The sequence below is a fragment of the Hyperolius riggenbachi genome, chromosome 3 (assembly GCF_040937935.1).
Source record: "Hyperolius riggenbachi isolate aHypRig1 chromosome 3, aHypRig1.pri, whole genome shotgun sequence".
Taxonomy (NCBI): domain Eukaryota; kingdom Metazoa; phylum Chordata; class Amphibia; order Anura; family Hyperoliidae; genus Hyperolius; species Hyperolius riggenbachi.
In genome coordinates, this window is record NC_090648.1 from 467,270,229 (window position 1) to 467,294,550 (window position 24,322).

The 24,322-nt window shown below is 47.2% G+C and overlaps 1 protein-coding gene across 1 annotated transcript in view; it reads left to right on the plus strand.

Annotated features, from left to right (window-relative positions):
- Nucleotides 1-11,759: 11,759 nt before the first annotated feature.
- LOC137561698 (aldo-keto reductase family 1 member C3-like) overlaps nt 11,760-24,322 on the plus strand; it is a 67,605-nt gene continuing 55,042 nt past the window's right edge. Inside the window, exon 1 of the mRNA XM_068273040.1 lies at nt 11,760-11,892. Coding sequence (XP_068129141.1) covers nt 11,806-11,892 — 87 coding nt within the window. The 5' untranslated portion in view covers nt 11,760-11,805. The remainder of the gene's footprint in view (nt 11,893-24,322) is intronic.

Sequence of the window (24,322 nt, forward strand, 5' to 3'; positions counted from 1 at the left end):
TAGGAACTGGTCCTTGATCATCATCCTGCAGGGCATCAAAGGTTTCAACAGACAGTCCTTTCACCCACTGCTGGAATGCAGTGCGCAGGCTACAGGCAAGGTCTAAGTAGCTGTCATTAGGACCTCGCTGCACTGCCCTAAAACTTTTTCGATACACTTCTGGTGTGAGGTGATATCTTTTAGCAATAGCCTTTTTAATGGCCTCATAGTCCTCTTCTTCCTCCTGTGGAAGGCTCACAAATGCCTCCTTGGCCTTGCCTCTCAGCCCTGGTGTGATATACCTTGACCACTGCTCTCGGGGCACCCCATACTGATGACAAGTCCTTTCAAACCCCTGTAAGAAAGTGTCTATGTCAGAGTCCTTGTCCATAGTGGGGAACTTATCCAGGGGGATTATGTGGACTTACGTTCTGCGGGTGCAGCAGACCTATTCTGCTGCTGATACTAAAGTTTAGCCAGCTCCAGCTGGTGTCGACACTCAGCACTTTCCCTCTAGGCCTAGTGTCGCCATTTAGCTTGTTCCCTCTCGGCTTGTCGTATTTCCCTCTCTGCTTGCCGATCTTCCAGGATTAGCTTCAGGTGCAGTTCAGGATCAGCCGAGCCTAGTAGCTGTAGATCAGCTTCCAGAGATGTCATCTCCGTGGTTGGTGGATCATCCAGGGCATCGTCTCCACTTGCATCCAGTGGCGGGAGCCATTCATCCTCTGACGTGTTGTGAGCTGCATCTGCTGGCGTTGGAGCATGGGCTTGCTCTGCCTCATCAAACTCCTGGAGGGCACGAACTAACTGCTCCTTAGTCGGGCCTCTCACCATCTCGATGCCTCTGTGCTGACATAGGTTGAGTAAGTTGTTTTGATTCTGTTTCTCGCAGCTGGTTGCTTTCTGAGCCATCGTATTGCCAAACAAAAAAAAAATAGGAAAAGGGAGAGAAGAAGCAAAATGCCAAGTATGTACCTTTGTGGGAAAAAAAGTATACAGATTATGCACTGAGTAGACGCCTGTTGGCTAGTTGCTTCTAACAGCTTCCAGCCCTTAGTACACAGGATAGGGAGCTAAACTGTGTACTAATGTACTAAGCGTTCCCACAACACTGCCGCCAATATGTCAGGAATCGGCCCCACGGCAAGCCTGCAGAGACGGTTTCCGACTGGGGTTTGAACAGATCGAGAGGGGAGGCAGCCATATTGAAACTAACACAAGGCTGTCACCCCTCAACAACACTTCACTCTGCCACCACTAGCTGCTGCTAGACACTTCAACAATTCCCACTCTGCTGTTGAGTGGCCTACACTCAGTCCAGCGTTTTCGTATTTGGGTCAGCTTTGCGCTTAGGCCTAAACACCAGAACGCCACACACACATGAACTTTCACACGGTAGAGGTGTACCTACAAGCCTGAACACCCACCTACAAGCCTGAACACCTACCTACAAGTCTGAACACCCACCTACAAGCCTGAAAACCCACCTACAAGTCTGAACACCCACCTACAAGTCTGAACACCCACCTACAAGCCTGAACACCCACCTACAAGTCTGAACACCCACCTACAAGCCTGAACACCCACCTACAAGCCTGATGCTCACCTGAAAGCCTATAGCCCACCTGTGTATGGAAATCCTCTTACCTCTATGACAATATCCACCCTACCACACACTACTGAACTGGCACATGTTGTGCGCTTTGAGTTCTTTTTGAGAAAAATGTCCCACAATGTTGTTGTTGTTTATAAAGTGCATAAAACGACTCCTGCCTGTGCTCAGATGTAACTGTAACTTAGAGATTAATATATAGAAAAACAATCAATTTGTGAACTACAAACTAGCATGCCTTATATAAAATAACTAATAATAGTGACTTGATGAAACAAAGGTTGCTTCAAAGGGAGGAATAGCCTTGAATGTACGGATCACTGGGTGTGGAAAATGCAATGTTATTGTATGTTGTATGCTCTATGTATAGGAAAACAATGAGCTGAATCAATATTTATGCACACAAAGCATGTGATTATTTCTATGGTATCTTATGCAATGTAAAGAAATCACAGGCACTCTGCAGAAGTCATTTACAATATTGGAGAGTGAGGGGGAGGGGAGGGGTGGAACTACATGTGATTTTAGCACAGCAAGTCCCGTGTGCTGGCAAATAAGGACGTTTAGCTCTTATTTTTTCCTGTCTTGTTTCCTATGATGAGCGAAAATGCCAATATTCTTTTTGCATGAATTTTCGCAAAAATAATGTGAAATTCGACTTTCGAGCGAAAATGCCATCGAAAATCATTTTGTAATAAGTTTGTGATTTGCACCAGCTGTGAGACTAGACACAGTGATTGCAAGAGTAATTCCATCAGTACATAATAGGATAACAGAGGCGCCAACAGGATAAAAAACACTAAAAGAACTTAAAAACCCATCTTGGTAATAGAGGAGGTAGTGGTGAACTTACCTCCTCCAAGCAGAACATACGACTGTGGATTTTCAGTCAAAAACAATTTTATTGGATACTCCAAATAAAGTGCACGCGTTTCGCGGGATACAAACCCGCTTCATCAGGCAATAACAGATAGGAGTAAACAGCATCTGCCAGTATCATCAACACAGAGGCGCTCAGTCTTGATGATACTGGCAGATGCTGTTTACTCCTATCTGTTATTGCCTGATGAAGCGGGTTTGTATCCCGCGAAACGCGTTACACTTTATTTGGAGTATCCAATGAAATTGTTTTTGACTGAAAATCCACAGTCGTATGTTCTGCTTGGAAGAGGTAAGTCCACCACTACCTCCTCTATTACCAAGATGGGTTTTTAAGTTCCTTTAGCGTTTTTTATCCTGTTGGAGCCTCTGTTGTCCTATTATGTACATCAAGTCCACCCTTGGTAGAGGGTTGTACCCTTCCTTCTTCTACTACAGAGAGCGACTTTTTAATCCTGAGTGGGGTCAGGACAATCTCCCCACCTGCTTTGACAGTGGTTGCCTACCTAGTAACCCTGGTTTGTGAGTATTAAATTAATATTATTACTCTTCCAATTATACATTACCAGTACATACTACACTATATTGGGCTCTTGGTGTTCTCTCTTTTTCTAATTCCATCAGTACAGTCGGCACACCATCAATGTCACTGGGTGCTTGATGATGTGGCATAGGCAGTGTCACAAGTCGAATGGGCTTGCAGATATTATCAGCACAGCACGCTGAAGTTACAGCCAGGGCCGGCCCGCTCATGAGGCGGGGTGAAACTTTTGCCTCAGGCGGCAAAGTTCTAGGGGCGGCATCCGCCCGTCCGTGGGTGCGGGGGGGCCGGCCGCCGAGCTGGAGGGGTAGCTGGCAGGATGGGGGTATTGGGCCTAGCGGTGGGGAGGGGGGTCGGACCCCACCCTCCCTCGCCTGGGTCCCCCGATCTGCTCTCCCCTCCAGCTTTAAATGTAGAGTAAGCAGCCGACAGACATTAAGAGGCACGGGCGGGGGATCACTCACCTCTTCCTCGTTCCAACGTGCGCTCCACTGACGTCACTTCCTGCAACGCCGCCCACTGTATTGTACGTGGCCGGCATTGCAGGAAGTGACGTCAGTGGAGCGCACGTTGGAACGAGGAAGAGGTGAGTGATCCCCCGCCCGTGCCTCTTACTGTCTGTCGGCTGCTTACTCTACATTTAAAGCTGGAGGGGAGCGCAGATCGTGGGACCCCACCGCTAGGCCCAATACCCCCGTCCTGCCAGCTACCCCTCCAGCTCGGCGGGGGGGGGGGGGGTTATGGCGGCAATTTTTTCAAAATTTGCCTCAGGCGGCAGAAAGTCTAGGGCCGGCCCTGGTTACAGCACTCACTTTATTGTGCCAGTATCCACAATATTGTCCAACAATTGTTTTGGGGGCCACGCAGGGTCCCCCTTTATCAAGGCATGTGGTTGTTGCAAGGGGGGGGGGGGGTTAGTAGCCTAGTTCTATGGGGATTTCCTGGGGTTCCAGCAACTAATAAAATATGATTTCAAGATGAACTGTAGAGCAAATAATATAATGAATAAAATTGCTTATTTTTTACATTCATTTATTCTTTGTTCACATCGAAAATCGAAATCTCTGATGCCAGCGATTTTCAATTTTTAGGGCGTTTTTTTCCCCTCCTGTCACTCCACTGCGTGCTATGATTTTGTACACAGCGCTTTTGTAAGCACTTTTGCAGAGCGATTCTGTTTTTTTTACTTCCTGATGTCATTCAGGAGGAGAACTCTTTCACCCGGAAATGAATAAATACAATGTATTTATTCAAAAAAGCACGAACGCAAATGCCGCATACAGTGATTTGTAAGCGTTTTGCGCTCTTCCTATACTTTCCATTGTAGCAAAATTGCCCCGAAAATGGTACACTGAGCGGAAAGGAGACAAAATGCGCTGATATGAACTGTCCCATAAGGAGTCATTGCACTAGCGATTTCAGGGCTTTTTCCAAAAATCGCCGGCGCTAAAAAAAAACGCAAAATGTCCTAGGTGTGAACAAGCCCTTATAAATTCTTTAGTCTTCAGTCAGGTGATATCTTCAGAATGTTTGTTTACTGAGAGTTCTAAAGACAGTAAAAAATATACCTGGTTTCCCAGAATGCTCAGGATAGGGGGAGGCAAGGGAGACTTCCACATAGCTAAATAGCCCAGGCTTAGCATTACTGGGAGGCGGGGATTACATACTAATACACAGCTTACATAAGGAATGCTCAGCCTCGGACAACGTTGTTATCACAAAAGTTAATGTCAAAATGGGTAAGAGGAAAGATTTAAGGCAGCGACTTTGAATAAGGGATGACCGTCTGTGCAAGAAAAGCTGGTGCTAGCTTCTCTGAAACACTTACTCTTTTAGGATTTTCTTGCCCAATGTATCTCGGGTGTTTAGAGAGGGGCAGTTGAGAAAAAAATTTTAAGTGATGAGGACTATTCTGGTCAAAAAAGGCTGGTGAACGAGAGCGGTGATAGGCAAGTAGCACGCATAGTCAGCAGCAACAGAAAGCCAACAACATGAAAAAATGACAGCTGAATTCAATGCAAGTGCATCATAGAGCATATCCCAACACACTACAAGACGGACTTTGCAAAGGATGGGCTTTAGCAGCAGGAGACCATCAAGAGTGCGTTTGGTATCACAGAAAAATAGGAAAATTGCCCACGTGCTCAATCGGTCTCAAATCGGTTTGAGGAACATCAACCAGAGTTTAACCTTCTTCCATGGCCAGTGGTGTGTGTGTGTTTTGTAGTGCTGAAACTACAACATTACCATTAACCACTTAAGTACCAGCGGTCTCTGCCCCCTTAAGGACCAGAGACCGCTGGTACAGGAATGCGGAATCCCAACGAAATACCGACGAATCGCCGCACATACCCGCCGCAACCACCGTCATCGCCGCTCGCCGCCGGGACCCCCAGGACATAGACTCTGCCGTCTCTATGACGGCAGAGCCATGTGAGCCGGGCAGAAGCCGCTTTCATTGGCTCCTGACCAAGTCTATCAATGTAAGCCAATGGGAGCGGCTTACATTGATAGACGCGGACAGGAGCCAATGAAACGGCTCCTGACCGGCTCTCATGGCTCTGCCATCATAGAGACAGGCAGAGCCTGTGAGATGCGGCGAGACTCGTTTGACGATCGACGGCTTGATTAATGGGGCTCGATCGACAAGGAGCAGCGGAGACGGCGAATGCGCACAGCGGCAGCTAATTGAAATCTACAACCGGGCCAGCCAGGAGCCCACCAAAACATGACGTAGATTTCAATTAGCGCGGTCCTTAAAGAGACACTGAAGCGGAAAAAAAATATGATATAATGAATTGGTTGTGTACTATGAATAATTACTAGAATATTAGCAGCAAAGAAAATATTCTCATACTTTTATTTTCAGGTATATAGTGTTTTTTCTAACATTGCATCATTCTCTAATATGTACAGATTACACAACACTAAGCTTTCAAAATGAGTCTTTCAGAGCAGTCTGTGAAGTAATGACCTCTCCTCTAGCAGATAAAAAGAAAACAGTTCACTTACAGTTGAGATAATAAAAGTCAGATAACAGCCCTCTCCACGACTAACTTAGTCGTAGAGATTAATGGCTTTTTTGCATAGAGATAACAACTGGAGTTTCTTAGCTCTTCCTGTACTGGAAACAATTAGACTGATGTATCTGATCTTAATGTTTTATTTCTTAGCTGTACTACACATACAAATCATAATATCATCATTTTTTTTCGCTTCAGTGTCTCTTTAAATAGTTAAAGAGACACTGAAGCAGAAAAAAAATATGATATAATGAATTGGTTGTGTAGTAAGGATATTTACTAGAACATTAGTAGCAAAGAAAATATTTTCATATTTTTATTTTCAGTTACATAGTGTTTTTTATAATATTGCATAATTCTCAAATATTTGCAGTTTACAGAGCAGGCCAGTGAACTATTGACCTGTCCTCTGCATAGAAAAATAAAATACAATGACTGACAGTTTACTGTAGTGTGAGGAATCGCGGAAAGGCAGCCGCCTCTACTCAGCGTGAGGCGGCTGTTTCCATGGAGGACGGGGCGGAACGCGGAAAAACCGCCACGTCTGACACGGCGGTTAGCGCGCATGGCCCCGTTGCTGACACTCTGTCCCTGCGCGGGGAGGCCGCTGCATGTGCTGTGAGCGGTGCGACCAACCCCGCACATGGGACCACAGAATCATTGCAAGACAGTGTTGGTGTGGCTGGGACTCCTAGTCCCTCTAGGTTCAGAATGACGCGCGTGCGCGCCGAGAGGCAGCCAGAAAAAGGTCAGCTGACCTGGTCGGTCAGCTGACGACTCTGCTCCTTCCCATTGGTCCAGCACTTAGGGAGGTGCTGGAGAATGTCTGTGTATATATACTGCTGGCTGTTCAGTTGCTGGTTAGAGATGGGAAGTTCGGATCTTTTCAATGAACCGGATGATTCGAATCGGATCATTGAAAAGATCCGGATCTTTGATCCGAATCTCGGATCATTTTACTACCGAAGCATTCGGGGGTGAAATGAATAGCAGGACAGGTCTTTCCCTGCTGTGGACAGGAGAAGGGGAGGGGGGTGGACACACAGAGAATGGGAGAAGATGGACAGAGGGCAGGGAGTGGACAGAGAAGGGAGGAGGGACGAGCAGAGAGCAGAAATGTTTGCTTGCACACAATACCCACATGCTGCAATCATATGCTTTACATGTATTTCACCTATATGCTCATCTGTGTACTTTCCATGCAAACGTCGCACAGTGAAAGAAAGCATTCCCCAAAGCATTCCCAGAAGTGAAGTGCAGCTATTTAGAGCGAGTGCAGGAGGATCATATTGCGCTGCAATCACAGTGCCTGCAAAGTTACTGAGCTGTGCCAAAAGCTTCCAATGTGTTCACTGTGCACAACTACGGAACAGACAGCCTAAAATGATCAGCACATTACAGCCAGTATGTGTGCTCTACACATATCTGGCAGTGGCACCCATGTCCCCTCTCTCTCATCTACCTGTCTCCCTCCAAGGCTGGCTCCTATCCAACAGAGCGATCCATCTCTGCTCTGCTTCCAGGACCCCGCTGCCCGCTGAGAGGGGGCGTGTCGCTCCTGGCCACTCCCCTTTTGCGCTCCGAATCACTCATTTTGATGATTCTGATGATTCGACTCACAAAATAGATTCGGATCAAAGATCAGAATCGTTCATGATCCGGACAACACTATTGCTGGTTGTCTGGCGTTGCGATCACAACGTGGTAGCACTCAGACCTGAGTCAGATCCTAAAGTGTGCCGGGACCAGCTGGAGCTGTAATCCTACACTTAGCTAGATTCTGTTGATAGCTTAAAGTACTAATTTGATTGTGATTATCTGTTATGACCCTTTGCCTGCCTGACTATTCTTCTGAACTCTGATCCTGTACCTTGCCTTTCTGATACTCTGTTGCCGAACCCCGGCTCGTCCTTAGACTCTGCATCTGCCTCTTGATTTTGTACCTCAATATATCTGATACCCTGTTGCCGAACCCTGCCTGTACTTAAGACTCCGCCTCTGCCTTCTGAATCTGTACCTTATCTGTCCGTGTGTTTACGACCTGGCTTGTCCGACCTCGAGAACCGACCTTACTGTTAGAGGCGGTTCCCAGTCCTGGTAGTGACACTCCCTCTTGAGTGTCACTCTCGTTCTGTCGTTCCTTCTCTCAGCCTGACTCCTCCTCCCGGGAGAGTCCAGAAGAAATTGTGCAGTACTCCTTACTGCTCTGAGGCCCAGTCCTCTCATTATTACTGTTTGCACCAAACACTCTACTCAGGTGTCCAGAGGTTAGTTTATATATCGGATTATCGGTGATACTGCAGATCATCTATAATCTGGTATATATCTGTATTCCCAGTGATACTGCAGATCACCGGTAATCAGATCCTCTCTGTGTTACACCGATCGTTACATGTAGATAACAAGCTTCAGAAGACAGAGCTCTCTGCGACTTTGAAAGTCGTGGAGCTCAATGGCTCTTTTGCATAGATAACAACTTTAGTTCCTTAACTCTTCCTATACTGGAAACAATATTAGACTTATGTCTCTGCTCCTAATGTTTTATTTCTTAGCTGTACTACACATACAAATCATTATATCCCAAAAAAACATTTTGCTTCAGTGTCTCTTTAAAGAAGGTATCCTGAATAATTTACTGCATTCTACTACAGTAATTCTAAAATTAATTAGGCATAAGAAGAGCTTTTTAAGGAATGTTGAAGTTTGTACAAGCTTATAAACAGTGGCGTAGCTAAGGAGCTTTGGGGAGCTTTGGGCCCCGGTGCAAGTTTTACATTGGGGTCCCCCAAGCACTCTATACATAACAATTAATACAGCGCACCAAACCATGCCAAGAACACCTACAATGTCAGAGGTACAATAAGGGGATGAGGAACAGTTTGTTAATGATTACCACTATTCAGAGCATCTATAGATGTGAATATTACCAGCACAGAACCATTAGAGAACTAAAACTGCTGTTAAAGGAGGGCCCCTCGGGGCCCCTCTGGCCCAAGAGCCCCAATGCGGTCGCAACCTCTGCACCCCCTATTGCTACGGCAACAGGCCCGGATTTACATCATAGGAGCCTATAGGCACAGATGTCCCGTCACCACAGACTTTGCACTCCATTAACCTACAAACCCCTGCCGAACCGCACCTCAAGTGTGCTGGGTGTCCCAACTGTCACCTCTCTCTTACTTCCCTTGCCCGTCATAGGTAGCTACAGAAGCCCCTTACTGTGTTTCCCCGAAAATAAGACACTGTCTTATATTAATTTTTGCTCCAAAAGATGGGCTAGGGATTATTTCAGGGCATGTCTTATTTTTGGGGAAACACTGGTAGTTTTCCTATACAAAATGTATATACTGCATGCCATGCTGAAACACAAGAAACATGCACAGTGCTTGTGGTTTGCAGATATTGGCTCTCACTTACAAGAAATTGACTCTGCTGCTCATGCGGGTAAGAGTCTATTTCTTGTTGGCAGAAAACTCTCAGTCAGGCTCCCCAGAGCTATGATAGCATAAGCTGTGTGTCCTGGGAAGAGGTGAAGTGCTGCTGATGCTTCTCACGACAGATCAGGAGGGCTGGCTCCAACAAAAACACAAATTGCCTGACACACATATACAGGACTGTAGAACTCACATTATACTGCTGCTCTCCTGTATTCAGGCTTTGTATTGAGCGTGACTTGCTTGTGTTATGTGGGCTGCTGCCAGTTAGAGCTTACATTTGGGGGAGGGCTTATATTTCAAGCATGCTAGGAATTCCTGCTGGGGCTTATTCTCAGGGGATGTCTTACTTTAGGGGAAACACGGTAGTATTAGGTAGCCAGAAGTACCCTTATTATTAACCACTTAGGTCTATCTGGACGGATATATCCGTCCAGATAGCCTGCCCTGCTGCAGCTGAGCTGGGTGCGTGATCGCGCGCGCTCCCGCCGCCTTCCATTAGCCCGGAGATCAATGAATGGGAACACAGTTCCCATTCATTGATCTAAGTCTCCGTATGCTAAGAATTATTTTCTACTATATATCCTTGTTCACACATGGTTATATTATTGGTGTTGTGGCGCACCATTAAGGATATGGTTTTTGGTCTCCCAGTTTTCCCAATTACTGTAGTTGCGATTGGCAGGTTTTGGTGCGCCGTATCAATTGTTATGTATAGAGTGCTTAGGGGGCCTCAATGTAAAACTTGCATCGGGGCCCACAGCTCCTTAGCTACGCCACTGCGTCTGTAGCCCCGCCCCCTAGCAGAAGAAGTCACAGGGCCTTCTCTGATTGGTCCTAGAGAAGCACCTATGACCTCTTCCTTTAGGAGGTGGGGCTACAGACAGAAGCCAGACTACCTGGTAAGTATAATAAGATTTATTGATAAAAAAGTGAACGCTAATCAGAAGCGCTGTACAGTTTACTGTAAAGGGCTTCTAATCACTGGGAAAATGCAATCCCCCTAGGAATCAATGTATACAGCGCTGCAGCAATTTTAAAGCGCTGCAGCAATTCCTAGTGGGTTCCAGCCCTAATTTAATTTTTATGTGAAAAATGTAATGAATAATTGATTTAAAATAATGTTCTATTAAATGCATATAAACAAAAACCGCTTGAACTTGAGTTTTAGATTTTGTGCAAGTGGATGTTAGAAACAAAATAGCTTTTGGTACTTATCCGTTAGCCGGGCGCATCCGGCAGGTGGCGCTGTTGTAGCGAATTTCATTCATGCTTAGTTAACGTTAGTGCTGTGTGAATGGAAGCGCCGCAGGTGGCGCTAATTACATTGATACGGCACATAACAATAACAGCGTTAATGGGAACTAATATGTATTTCAAGTGGCCGGAACTGTTACTTAATGCAATTAAAATGAAGGCGGCGGCAATTTAACAGATGAAGCCGCCGCCTTCGTCTGTTCTTCGTCTTCTTCTCCCACTTTGCCCTCCTCTGGCTTCTATAGAATGCTGGCAGCCTGCGGGGACATGCGTCTCCCCCCAGAGTCGTTCGTCGCGGAAGGGAATCCTGTTTGTTTTCTTGCGACGAACGACTCTGGGGGGAGACGCATGTCCCCCCCTAGCTGCCAGCATTGTATAAAAGCCAGAGGAGGGCAAAGGGGGAGAAGAAGACGAAGAACAGACGAAGGCGGCGGCTTCATCTGTTACATTGCCGCCGCCTTCATTTTAATTGCATTAAGTAACAGTTCCGGCCACTTGAAATACATATTAGTTCCCATTAACACTGTTATTGTTATGTGCCGTATCAATGTAATTAGCGCCACCTGCGGCGCTTCCATTCACACAGCACTAACGTTAACTAAGCATGAATGAAATTCGCTACAACAGCGCCACCTGCCGGATGCGCCCGGCTAACGGATAAGTACCTAGCTTTTCACTTCCGTATAGCCCGTTGCATATTTTGGCTAGTGTACTTTTCGTCCGGTGAAAGGTGTACTGTACAAAAACAAAAATAATCATACTAAAAAATAGTCATTAGCTAGGGGACAGGTGCAGAAATGTAATGACTGATTGCAAGGAGTTCTGGGAAAAATAGCTCTGCTCGTGACTTAGCATTTATCTACTTTCTTCTGCAAAGGTCCGGGTGTGGTTTCACTCTCAGATTATGATTAGAAAACCTGTTTCATGGTTGTTGGCAGCAAGGATTATTCCCTAACTCACTCTGCAAGAAAAATGGAAAAAAAATGAACAAGGAGGGGCTAGTAGACTGCTTTAAATAATGTGTGTGAGGAACGCTGAGGTACAAAGGGCACAGCAGAGCTGTAGTAACAGAGGAGGACGATGGCACTAAAGCAAGATTCCTGCATCCTGCTGAATGATGGGCACAAGATTCCAGTGATTGGGTTCGGCACTTATGCTCCACTGCAGGTGGGTGTCTGCAATGTCTCTTGTATCACTGCTGCATTTATTGGTGAGGGAGAATTGGGGTTGTTTGGGCACATTATTATTATTATTATTTACTGTATATAGCGCTGACATATTACGCAGCACTGTACAGAGTACATTGTCTTGTCACTTATCTGTCCCTCAGAGGGGCACACAGTCTAATTCCTACCATAGTCATATGTCTATGTATGTATCGTGTAGTGTAGTGTATGTATCATAGTCTAGGGCCAAATTAGGGGAAAGCCAATTAACTTATCTGTATGTCTTTGGGAGGAAACCGAAGTACCCCGAGGAAACCCACGCAGACACAGGGAGGACGTACAAACTCCAAGCAGATAGTGCCATGACTGGGATTAGAACCAGGAGCCCAGCGCTGTAAGGCAAGAGTGCTAACCACCCTTGTAAATACAGCCAGCTGTGTAAATCAGATGAGACTGGGAGTGGGTGCCTGTGCTGCTGAGAGGAGTCATACGACTCTCTGCAGTGTATGTGTGGGCCCCTGTGCCGCTGAGAGGAGTCATAAGTCTCTCAGCAGTGTATGTGTGGGCCCCTGTGCTGCTGAGAGGAGTCATAAGTCTCTCAGCAGTGTATGTGTGGGGCCCTGTGCTGCTGAGAGGAGTCATAAGACTTCCTGCAGTGTATGTGTGGGCCCCTGTGCTGCTGGGAGGAGTCATACGACTCTCTGCAGTGTATGTGTGGGCCCCTGTGCCGCTGAGAGGAGTCATAAGACTCTCTGCAGTGTATGTGTGGGCCCCTGTGCTGCAGAGAGGAGTCATAAGACTCTCTGCAGTGTATGTGTGGGCCCCTGTGCTGCTGAGAGGAGTCATAAGTCTCTCAGCAGTGTATGTGTGGGGCCCTGTGCTGCTGAGAGGAGTCATAAGTCTCCCTGCAGTGTATGTATGGGCCCCTGTGCTGCTGAGAGGAGTCATAAGACTCCCTGCAGTGTATGTATGGGCCCCTGTGCTGCTGAGAGGAGTCATAAGTCTCTCAGCAGTGTATGTGTGGGGCCCTGTGCTGCTGAGAGGAGTCATAAGACTCTGAAGTGTATGTGTGGGCCCCTGTGCTGCTGAGAGGAGTCATAAGACTCCCTGCAGTGTATGTGTGGGTCCCTGTGCTGCTGAGAGGAGTCATAAGACTCTCTGCAGTGTATGTGTGGGCCCCTGTGCTGCTGAGAGGAGTCATAAGACTCTCTGCAGTGTATGTGTGGGCCCCTGTGCTGCTGAGAGGAGTCATAAGACTCTCTGCAGTGTATGTGTGGGCCCCTGTGCTGCTGAGAGGAGTCATAAGACTCCCTGCAGTGTATGTGTGGGCCCCTGTGCTGCTGAGAGGAGTCATAAGACTCTCTGCAGTGTATGTGTGGGCCCCTGTGCTGCTGAGAGGAGTCATAAGACTCTCTGCAGTGTATGTGTGGGCCCCTGTGCTGCTGAGAGGAGTCATAAGACTCCCTGCAGTGTATGTATGGGCCCCTGTGCTGCTGAGAGGAGTCATAAGACTCTTTGCAGTGTATGTGTGGGCCCCTGTGCTGCAGAGAGGAGTCATAAGACTCTCTGCAGTGTATGTGTGGGCCCCTGTGCTGCTGAGAGGAGTCATAAGACTCTCTGCAGTGTATGTGTGGGGCCCTGTGCTGCTGAGAGGAGTCATAAGTCTCCCTGCAGTGTATGTATGGGCCCCTGTGCTGCTGAGAGGAGTCATAAGACTCCCTGCAGTGTATGTATGGGCCCCTGTGCTGCTGAGAGGAGTCATAAGTCTCTCAGCAGTGTATGTGTGGGGCCCTGTGCTGCTGAGAGGAGTCCTAAGACTCCCTGCAGTGTATGTGTGGGTCCCTGTGCTGCTGAGAGGAGTCATAAGACTCTCTGCAGTGTATGTGTGGGCCCCTGTGCTGCTGAGAGGAGTCATAAGACTCTCTGCAGTGTATGTGTGGGCCCCTGTGCTGCTGAGAGGAGTCATAAGACTCTCTGCAGTGTATGTGTGGGCCCCTGTGCTGCAGAGAGGAGTCATAAGACTCTCTGCAGTGTATGTGTGGGCCCCTGTGCTGCTGAGAGGAGTCATAAGTCTCTCAGCAGTGTATGTGTGGGGCCCTGTGCTGCTGAGAGGAGTCATAAGTCTCCCTGCAGTGTATGTATGGGCCCCTGTGCTGCTGAGAGGAGTCATAAGACTCCCTGCAGTGTATGTATGGGCCCCTGTGCTGCTGAGAGGAGTCATAAGTCTCTCAGCAGTGTATGTGTGGGGCCCTGTGCTGCTGAGAGGAGTCATAAGACTCCCTGCAGTGTATGTGTGGGTCCCTGTGCTGCTGAGAGGAGTCATAAGACTCTCTGCAGTGTATGTGTGGGCCCCTGTGCTGCTGAGAGGAGTCATAAGACTCTCTGCAGTGTATGTGTGGGCCCCTGTGCTGCTGAGAGGAGTCATAAGACTCTCTGCAGTGTATGTGTGGGCCCCTGTGCTGCTGAGAGGAGTCATAAGACTCCCTGCAGTGTATGTGTGGGCCCCTGTGCTGCTGAGAGGAGTCATAAGACTCTCTGCAGTGTATGTGTGGGCCCCTGTGCTGCTGAGAGGAGTCATAAGACTCTCTGCAGTGTATGTGTGGGCCCCTGTGCTGCTGAGAGGAGTCATAAGACTCCCTGCAGTGTATGTATGGGCCCCTGTGCTGCTGAGAGGAGTCATAAGACTTCCTGCAGTGTATGTGTGGGCCCCTGTGCCGCTGAGAGGAGTCATAAGACTCACTGCAGTGTATGTGTGGGCCCCTGTGCTGCAGAGAGGAGTCATAAGACTCTCTGCAGTGTATGTGTGGGCCCCTGTGCTGCTGAGAGGAGTCATAAGTCTCTCAGCAGTGTATGTGTGGGCCCCTGTGCTGCTGAGAGGAGTCATAAGACTTCCTGCAGTGTATGTGTGGGCCCCTGTGCCGCTGAGAGGAGTCATAAGACTCTCTGCAGTGTATGTGTGGGCCCCTGTGCTGCTGAGAGGAGTCATAAGACTCTCTGCAGTGTATGTGTGGGCCCCTGTGCTGCTGAGAGGAGTCATAAGACTCTCTGCAGTGTATGTGTGGGCCCCTGTGCTGCTGAGAGGAGTAATAAGACTCCCTGCAGTGTATGTGTGGGCCCCTGTGCCGCTGAGAGGAGTCATAAAACTCTCTGCAGTGTATGTGTGGGCCCCTGTGCTGCTGAGAGGAGTAATACGACTCCCTGCAGTGTATGTGTGGGCCCCTGTGCCGCTGAGAGGAGTCATAAAACTCTCTGCAGTGTATGTATGGGCCCCTGTACTGCTGAGAGGAGTCATAAGACTCTCTGCAGTGTATGTGTGGGCCTCTGTGACGCTGACAGGAGTCATAAGACTCTCTGCAGTGTATGTATGGGCCCCTGTGCTGCTGAGAGGAGTCATAAGTCTCCCTGCAGTGTATGTGTGGTCCCCTTTGCTGCTGAGAGGAGTCATAAGACTCTCTGCAGTGTATGTGTGGGTGCCTGTGCCACTGAGAGGAGTCAGAAGACTCCCTGCAGTGTGTGTGTGGGCCCCTGTGCCACTGAGAGGAGTCATAAGACTCACTGCAGTGTATGTGTGGGCCCCTGTGCTGCTGAGAGGAGTCCTAAGACTCTCTGCAGTGTATGTGTGGGCCCCTGTGCCGCTGAGAGGAGTCCTAAGTCTCTCTGCAGTGTATGTGTGGGCCCCTGTGCTGCTGAGAAGAGTCATAAGAATCCATGCAGTGTATGTGTGGGCCCCTGTGCTGCTGAGAGGAGTCATAAGACTCTCTGCAGTGTATGTGTGGGCCCCTGTGCTGCTGAGAGGAGTTTTGACACTCTCTGCAGTGTATTTGTGGGCGTCTTCAGGGCCGGCGCCAATCAATATAGCTTTGTCAATATAGGCGTCAACTGCCCCAGCATACTGCTCCATGCAATCTTTTCGCCTTCTTATCTGCTCACTGCATCTTCTTCATGAACTGTCACAGGTCATTCGCAAATAACATGTCCTGGGTCACTGAGAAGAAGCAGCTCTGCAAGGATGAAGATGGAAGTGCATGGACTAGAGCAGCACTATGCTCACAAAAATGGTGCAGGGGCCCTGGGGAGTAAAGTAAATTTGAGGAAGGAGATCTGGGAGGAGGGGGACAGTCCACTAAGGGGCCCAGCAGGGCGAATATGCTGTGAGGGAAGGGGCGTGGTCAGGGGGCCCCCCAGGTTAATTTTGCCCTTGGGCCCTATTGTGGCTTGAACCGGCCCTGATCCTACACGCAATCTCTGCTCTACTAACAATATTCTCCTATCTTCCTCTCTGGTCATCTCTTCTCACTTCCTGCTTACAAGACTTCTCTCGATCCTCTCCCCCCTCTGGAACTCTCTCCCTCAACACATCCGCCACTCATCCACACTTACTATTTTTAGGCGCAATCTGAAGACTCATCTCTTCAGGCAAGCATACTCTCCTACCTAGAACACTGCCCACTAACCGCCATTTCTACCATATCATACACAGCTTCCCTTTACCTGCTGTCCTATCCCTTATACCTTTTGACTGTAAGGCCTTTTAGCCAGGGCTCTCTTCCCATTTTGTCTCACAATGCTGTGTAATGTGTTTGCATATCTTCCACCCCTGTGTAAAAATCTGTAGTTGATTTGTTCACTGCTTCATAATCCACCATTGTCTTGTATTAACTGTTGTATTGTTTATTTTGTATCATTATACCCTCCACGCTATTGTACAGCGCCACAGAAGATGCTGGCGCTATATAAATCAATAATAATAACTGGGGAGGGAGGAACATCAAGGCCTAATTGCATTCCGGCACCACTAAACAAGAAGCATGGCCTGCATATTTAAAGGGACTCCAAGCACCTCTCATGGGCATGCCTTTAAGCCAGACGACTTCCAACACAGTCATGCTATGACCCCTGCGGAGGCGGATCAGTGAATAATGGCACACAGCGCCTATGCATAAAAATGGCGCCACATTAAAAAGATACGCTTATCGCTATTTATCGTTAGTACTGCATAATAATGGCGCACAGGGAAAAAAGAAGAAAAACGGCAAACAGTAACGTTATTTATCAATAGTGGCACACACTAACGTTATTTATCTATAGCGCCCTACATAAGCCAAACTGCAGACGTTATTTAACTGCAAAACGGTGAATGGATTTATTGTAACACTGTCAACGTTAGGGTTAGCCACCACCAGGGGGGTCTTAGGGTTAGGGTTAGGCACCACCAGGGGGGTCTTAGGGTTAAGCACCACCAGGGGGGTCTTAGGGTTAGGGATAGGTAAAGGGAGGGTTCTGTGTGAGAGTAGGGTTAGGTATAGTTACAGTACAATATACACCACCAGGGTTAGGCACCACCAGGGGGGTGGTTAGAGTTAGGCACCACCAAGGGGGTGGTTAGGGTTAGGCACCACCAGGGGGGTGGTTAGGGTTAGGCATCACCAGGGGGGTGGTTAGGGTTAGGCACCACCAAGGGGGTGGTTAGGGTTAGGCACCACAAAGGGGGGTGGTTAGGGTTAGGCACCACCAGGGGAATTTATGGGTTAGGGGTAGGTACAGAGAGGGTTCTGTGTGTTAACGCTAAATAGCGATAAGGCTTTAACGCTAAATAACAATAAGGCTTTAACGTTAACTAGCGATAAGCTGCAAACGGATTAGCGGCAACACCGTGCGCCATTATTCGCAGGCGCCATTTTCAGATGTAAGCCTCTGGAGGAGCCTCTTGCAATGGCCATGCGTGTCACTTCCTCTTCCTGCTTCATTCAGTGATGCACTTCTCTAACAGAGAAGACAGGGGTGACCCGGAAGTTATAACATAGTCAAGATGGCAGCTGCGATTTTTAAATTGAAATCAAACGAAAACTGTTTGGTGTAGAACGGCGATTCAGGGATCAAATGAAAGAGTAGAGCACAAGCTACAGAAAGGTATGCATCTAAGTACCTTGCAGTACTGGTTGGAGTCTCTTTAAAGGCATGCTCATGAGAGGTGCTCGGAGTCCCTTTCAGAGACAAACATCATGGCGCTGCTGCCTACCAGCATTCTCACATAGCGTTACAAAGCAGGAATGTAGTCTCTGATCTGAAAGATATCATGGTTTCCAAAACATTAACATGCCATTTTTTTTAAAGATCCTTTTGTTTCAGGCTCCAGATATGTGTATTTAAAAGCCAACTACACCCAAAGTTGAACAAGGCAGATAGTAATAGAAATCAGGACCACACGTAAATGTGAGCTTTGTATAGAAACAAAAGAGTTGGACATTATCTATTTCATGGGTCAAAAGTGCTTGTCACCGGCGCAGCACAGCTTGCTTCCTGTCCTGTGTAGATTCAGCTGCTGGGTAGTTCAGTCAGGTGTAGAGATGTCCGTTCTGCTGAACTGAATGCAAATTGCGTGCAGCTTGGAAATGGGGCACTCAAATTACATTGCTTCTGATTAGAACTGACCCGGTTCCAAGTTGTATACAATTTGTCTCCAAGTTGAAATACAATCAGCCTTATTGTTAATCATTCTGCATTCCAGCGGTTCTGGAGGTGTTTTTGGATTTCAAGGACAACAATGGGATGATTTGCAGATTCAGCAGTGATGCATTGTAAGAGACATCATATACTCACTCCGACCTTAATATTCAAATACCTTCTGTTTTAACCTCCTTAGCGATATGAACGACATTGTGTCGGGCATGCCGCTCACGTTGTTTTACTGGCCTCAGGAGACTGCCCCTATAAAACTATTAGGGTATCCTGCTTTATAAGATGTTAGCTAGCACTAGGCTCGCTAGTACATGTAGCCGGCACCCCCCAATTGCCTCTGATCGGGTCTGCGCATGACGTCATGTATGATCCTCCCCATCGAGAAGACCGGAGCTGTGCGGGGAGGTTGCGCCGATTGCTGGATCCAGGCTGGGTAATGTATAAGCGGACAGAGGAAATCGGGGGGTGACGGCCACATGTACTAGCTAGCCTAGTGCTAGCTAACATCAATAGTTTTATAGGGGCAGTCTCAGGCTAGCAAAACCTCTTGAGCGGCGTAACGTTTAGGAGGTTAAGAAGGCAATTTTCTGAATTTCTGTTTTGCATTTTATTATTATTATTATTATTGATTTATAAAGCGCCAACATATTCTGTGGTGCTGTACAATGTAATGCTAGGTACACACGATACAATTTTCTGGCAGATTTACCTGCCAGATTGATTTTTTCCAACATGTCCAATCTGAATTTCGATCAATTTTCCAATCGATTTCCATTCATGTCTATGGAAATCGATCGGAAAATCAAAATTCAGATTAGTCATGTTGAAAAAAATTGATCTGGCAGGTAAACCTGTCATAAAATTGTATCGTGTGTACCTAGCATAAGAAAACAAACAAGGGGTGCATAATGATACATAATGATACAGACAATGATATACATCAAATACGGCCACTGGTACAAAATACAGAATTGGTGATTATAATTACAAATGTAACATGAGGAATAAAATGTATAACAGAGTGCAAGCTAAGAAATTAATAACACATTTCAAGACACAAAAGGGTGAGAGAACCCTGCCCATGCGTGTTTACAATCTAATGTAAGGAATGTGGGAACAAGAGGTGGGGAAGTATGCTGTATACACACAGGTAGTGTGCATTTAGGTTATCTAGTAAGGAGTAAAACTTAGCGAGAGGTCGAAGGGGGAATGGCCTAAGTTGGAGAATATGCTTGTCAGAAAAAGTGAGTTTTGAGTCAGTGTTTAAAGATTTCAAAGGTTGGAGAGTGACAGATGTGCTGTGGAAGGGTGTAACGATCCGCTCAGCTGCCTGCGCAGGCAGGCAGCCTTTTGATCATTATTCAGGTCTGCATGCTGCAGGACTCTGGAAAGTAGACCTTCTGTCAGTTTTGCAGCTTGTGCTTGCTGAGGAATTTGCATACGTTGTCATGCAAATTGCCTGGCCACATTCATTGGAGGCGTGTACTATAAGTAGCATGTGTGTCCCACAATGCTTCGCTGCTCATAGAGGTTTGTTCCTGCTGGACTCACCTGGAGTGTCAGCCACTGCTATCTTAGTATAGTTAATTCTTGGGGAGTGCTCCTTGCATTCCTAGTTAGTGCAGTCAGTTTGTGTATAATTTGTACTGCCTATTCTGTCTTGTCTTGTCTGTCGCGATTGCGCTGTCACCAGCGGCGGTTGATAGCGAATCGCTCTGTCTTGTTTGGATCTCACTAGCCTCTAGCGGTAGCGGCTGTGGATCCTTCTGATCTGAGTTCCTGGAGTGTAAGCTGGAGCAGCGGTTGCTACCGGCTACCTCATCTGATCTGTCTTGTTTAGATCGCACTAGCCGCTAGCGTTAGCGGCTGTGGATCTTTCTGATCTGTGTTCCTGCTTGGATCACACTTGCTCTGGCGGAAGAGCGGTGGATCCTTTCTGCCTAGTTCCTGTTTCTCGTTTGTCTGTCTTGTCTGATACGGGCGCTTGCTGTAGGCTCGATGAGGTAACCGTTAAGCAAGCGTTCACGTTCTTTGTTTCGTGTTTGTCTGTTGATGGTTAGTTAGGCGTGCTTGTCTCTATTGTGCTTATCACGTGGAGACCGCGCATAACCGCGTGCACTGTTGCGAATGAGTGCGGTGTTCGCGGTTAGCTAGCGTTTATTATTTTCCGTATATTCTCATTGTATTTGCTGTGCCTTTGCTACCCTCGTATTCTATTCTGATCTGCCTTGTGTCACGTCTGGCGATCGCACCTCTCGCGGTCGCGTTCCTATTTCGTATCTGCTGTTGTGTGTGCGCGGTCGCGGGGTGGCGACTAGATTGGCGCACACACATACAACCTATCCCTTTGCTCAATCTCATTCGCAATCGCCTCTCTTGCGATTGCGTTCTGCGCTTCGTACAAATTCCTGTCTGGCATTTGTGGAGGTACAGAGGATTGGTTCCTCTGCACTCCCCAGCGCCATCTGCCGACAGGAATTTTCCCTCTACTGGTGCTTGCACCAAAAGCTGGGTTCTAGTATCTTGACACGCTTGTGGAGGACCTCCGCAGTGTCAGCGCACATCTTTGTGCGCTGAACACGGAGATATCCCACAATCGTTACATTATGAGCAGCCCAACCCAAAACCCCAGTGTAGAGGGAATTTCTGTTTTGTACGATTTTGCTGAGTATGGTTCCTGTGTCTTTAAGAGTTTCAAAATATTAAATTCAGAGACGAAAGAGGATTTTCTCTCTGAATGCGTAAAATTTTGTCTGAATCCTACTTTTCAAATTACTGATCCGTCCACGTCTGCTCTCCAATTAGCTTATGTGCTTTTGAAAGATGATCTGTTTGTATGGGCTCATGAAATCTTGCAAGACAATTCTTGGAATGATAATCTATATCAGTTTCTTACATTTACATTCTCCTACTGGTTTGAGTTGCCTTGCTTGCCACCTGCCCTGTATGAGTGTGTAGTTGCTAATGAGTCAGCTGCTCTACCTACTTCATGCAAAACCATTCAGTTTGAAAATGAATGCAGTAACTATTCCCCTGTGTCTAAACAACAGCCACCTAAAGCAGCAAGGACTAAAAGCAGGAAAAAAAGGAAGACTTCTCAGCTGAAAAATCCGTTGCCCATAGCAATTACAAATAAAAAAATTGTTTCTGTAAAGTCTGAAATTTCTCAGTCTCAGGTTTCATTACCCCAAGAAAGGGCATTTGTGGATCCTTTGATAGGCAGAATTATTTTCTATATTAAAGGAGTGAGAAAATCTTTGCATGTTCCTGACCCCAACCCTTATGAGGGTTTCTTGGAAACTGAGTTGTTTGAACCCCCATTTGCTCCATGGGATATTGGAGCATTAATTGAGGAGTTCGAGATTGATTGGAAGGCGTTTTGCGATTTTTACATCGCAAAAAGCGCAGAGATTCTTTATGCTTGTCTTGATTCGGTGTACGCTTTGATTGACTCTGATGAGTGTGATGAATGTTTTGTGAATCCGGTGACTTATGTGTGGCAGACGATTTTGGATGAATTGCACACACACCAACCAATTGACATCAATAAAGAGACATCGTTATCAGATGATTGTTCCTGCCTTTCTGGGGTAAAGCATGTGAGTCTAGATATTGTGCGACCTGACATGAATGGGTGCACTACTGTGGTTGATTCTTGTGCGAATCTTGAAAGATTCTCTCCTGATTGCGTGAAGTTTGAATCTATGCGATGTAATGCCTGTTTCTCAGATGTTCCTGCAGATTGTGATCAACATGAATGTGCCAGTTTTCTCAAAGATATGTGGGATCCCTTGTCATCTAAGAACAGATCTTTAAGATCTTCCATCTATGATCCTGCTATGGGAAAAATTCCTAAACTATGCAGCATCAAAAGTGAAATTAATATGCCTAATAAAGTTTATTCTGTTGATGTCGCTATTTCTTCTGCAGATGAGTCTCTGTCTCACCCTGTTCACACCTGTAAGGGCCCGTTGCCTGGGGACAATTGCTCCAGTGTTTCGACCCTAGATGCCTTGCAGTCTGCTCCGCAGATCGCGGAGATTTGCGCTATGGAAGCGTCAGTTTCACAACCTAAAGCGATCTTGGATTCGCAGGTTTTGCGTTCTGGCTCCTCGGATTTGACATTGTTAGCCGAATCTAAGAGTGAGACAGCGCTTCGGTTTTGCGAATCTGACTCTGAAACATCTCTGCTGGGTCCAGAGAAAGTTTCTCTGAGCCTGCCCTGTACCATGAATAACAATATGATGTCCAATCACACTGACATTTGTGAGTTCCTTTCTTGTTCTGAGGAAAGTGCTGATTCTGCACCCTGTACTCTGGATGAGTTAAGATGGCCGTGTTTAGAGTCTCCTGCAGTGTCCCTAGAGGCTCGTCTAGGTATTGCCACTATACTCACCTGTTTTTCTGCAGTTTTGGAGTTACAAGCTAGTTTGACTGCCACACAGAATTCTGGGTACAGTGAGAATGAAGTTAGGGAGTCAGTGTGTGTTCTAGTAAATATACCTGTACATTCCCCTCATGATGATGAGATCCAGTCTCAGGTTATGGTGGAACCATTCCTGGGACATCTGCCCTGTCCACAAAATAAAGTTCCAGTTTTGCCCTGTAACATGGATAGTTCAGAATCCTTCCGAGAAAACTTGAAAAAAGATGTTCCTGAGGTCTTGTTTGATGTTCTGGAGGTCTCCGAGTTCCTCCCAAAGGGTGCAGAACTTGTAGGAGATGTCTCCTGCCCCCCAAGTCCTTCTGAGGTGTTACCCTCTGCCGTAGGCATTGCTGCCTTGCTGGCTACCTTTTCAGCTCTGATGGAGCTTCACTCATATGTAGTCAATGATGATATTATTGTCACAGAAATTTCTGAATTTGTATCCGAGTCTTCTTGTGAAAGTCCAGTGCCTGTGACCTCCACTCATGATGATTCTCTGTCCGGTACTGGTTTTGGTCTTGTCGTGCCGGACTCTGAGGCTGGCAGTTCCCCGACATGTACTGAGGTTTCTCCTGTGCTGGTGTACCCCAGGGTGCTCTGTGACCCAGAAAGCCCAAGTGTGCCTCGGTTACCAGCGTACTCAGATGCTTCCTCGGTGGAGACATGCTCTGATTTAGCCTGCCTGCTTGCATGCCCAGAAGTGGTCCCTGAAAGTCTTGATCTTGATGGGTGTCCTCGTAATTCTGAATCCGGAATTGTCATTGGTTCCATGGGGGTTCTTGGTAATTCTCCATGTGAGCCTGGTGATTGTTCTGCCCTCTTGGGATCTCTGTGGAGCTTCAAAAGGTTCTGGGAGATTCCGGGAGAGATTTTGCTTGGTTCCCTGGATAAGATCAACGGTGGCTTTTGTGTTGTAAGGGACACTTCGAACAGGTATTGTGGCAGGTTTGGTATTTTCGGACGCTCCTTGGAAGGTGGTGGGTATTGTCTGGAGGGTGTCGATGGCTTTTTCTCTGGTATCCACAGTCCTGATGGGTGTTACGCTAAGACTGGTAGTACTGATGGGCATGTTTCGGTGGCTTCTGTGTCCGATGAGGTCGGTTTCGGGTGGACTGACTCTGGAATTGGACCTTGTCGGGCTGCCCCGACCTTCATGAGTCTTCAGTTAGAGTTTTTTGGTAACGCCAGTTTTGAAAGACGTCTGGAATTCGTCCCTAGAGGGGGGGGTACTGTAACGATCCGCTCAGCTGCCTGCGCAGGCAGGCAGCCTTTTGATCATTATTCAGGTCTGCATGCTGCAGGACTCTGGAAAGTAGACCTTCTGTCAGTTTTGCAGCTTGTGCTTGCTGAGGAATTTGCATACGTTGTCATGCAAATTGCCTGGCCACATTCATTGGAGGCGTGTACTATAAGTAGCATGTGTGTCCCACAATGCTTCGCTGCTCATAGAGGTTTGTTCCTGCTGGACTCACCTGGAGTGTCAGCCACTGCTATCTTAGTATAGTTAATTCTTGGGGAGTGCTCCTTGCATTCCTAGTTAGTGCAG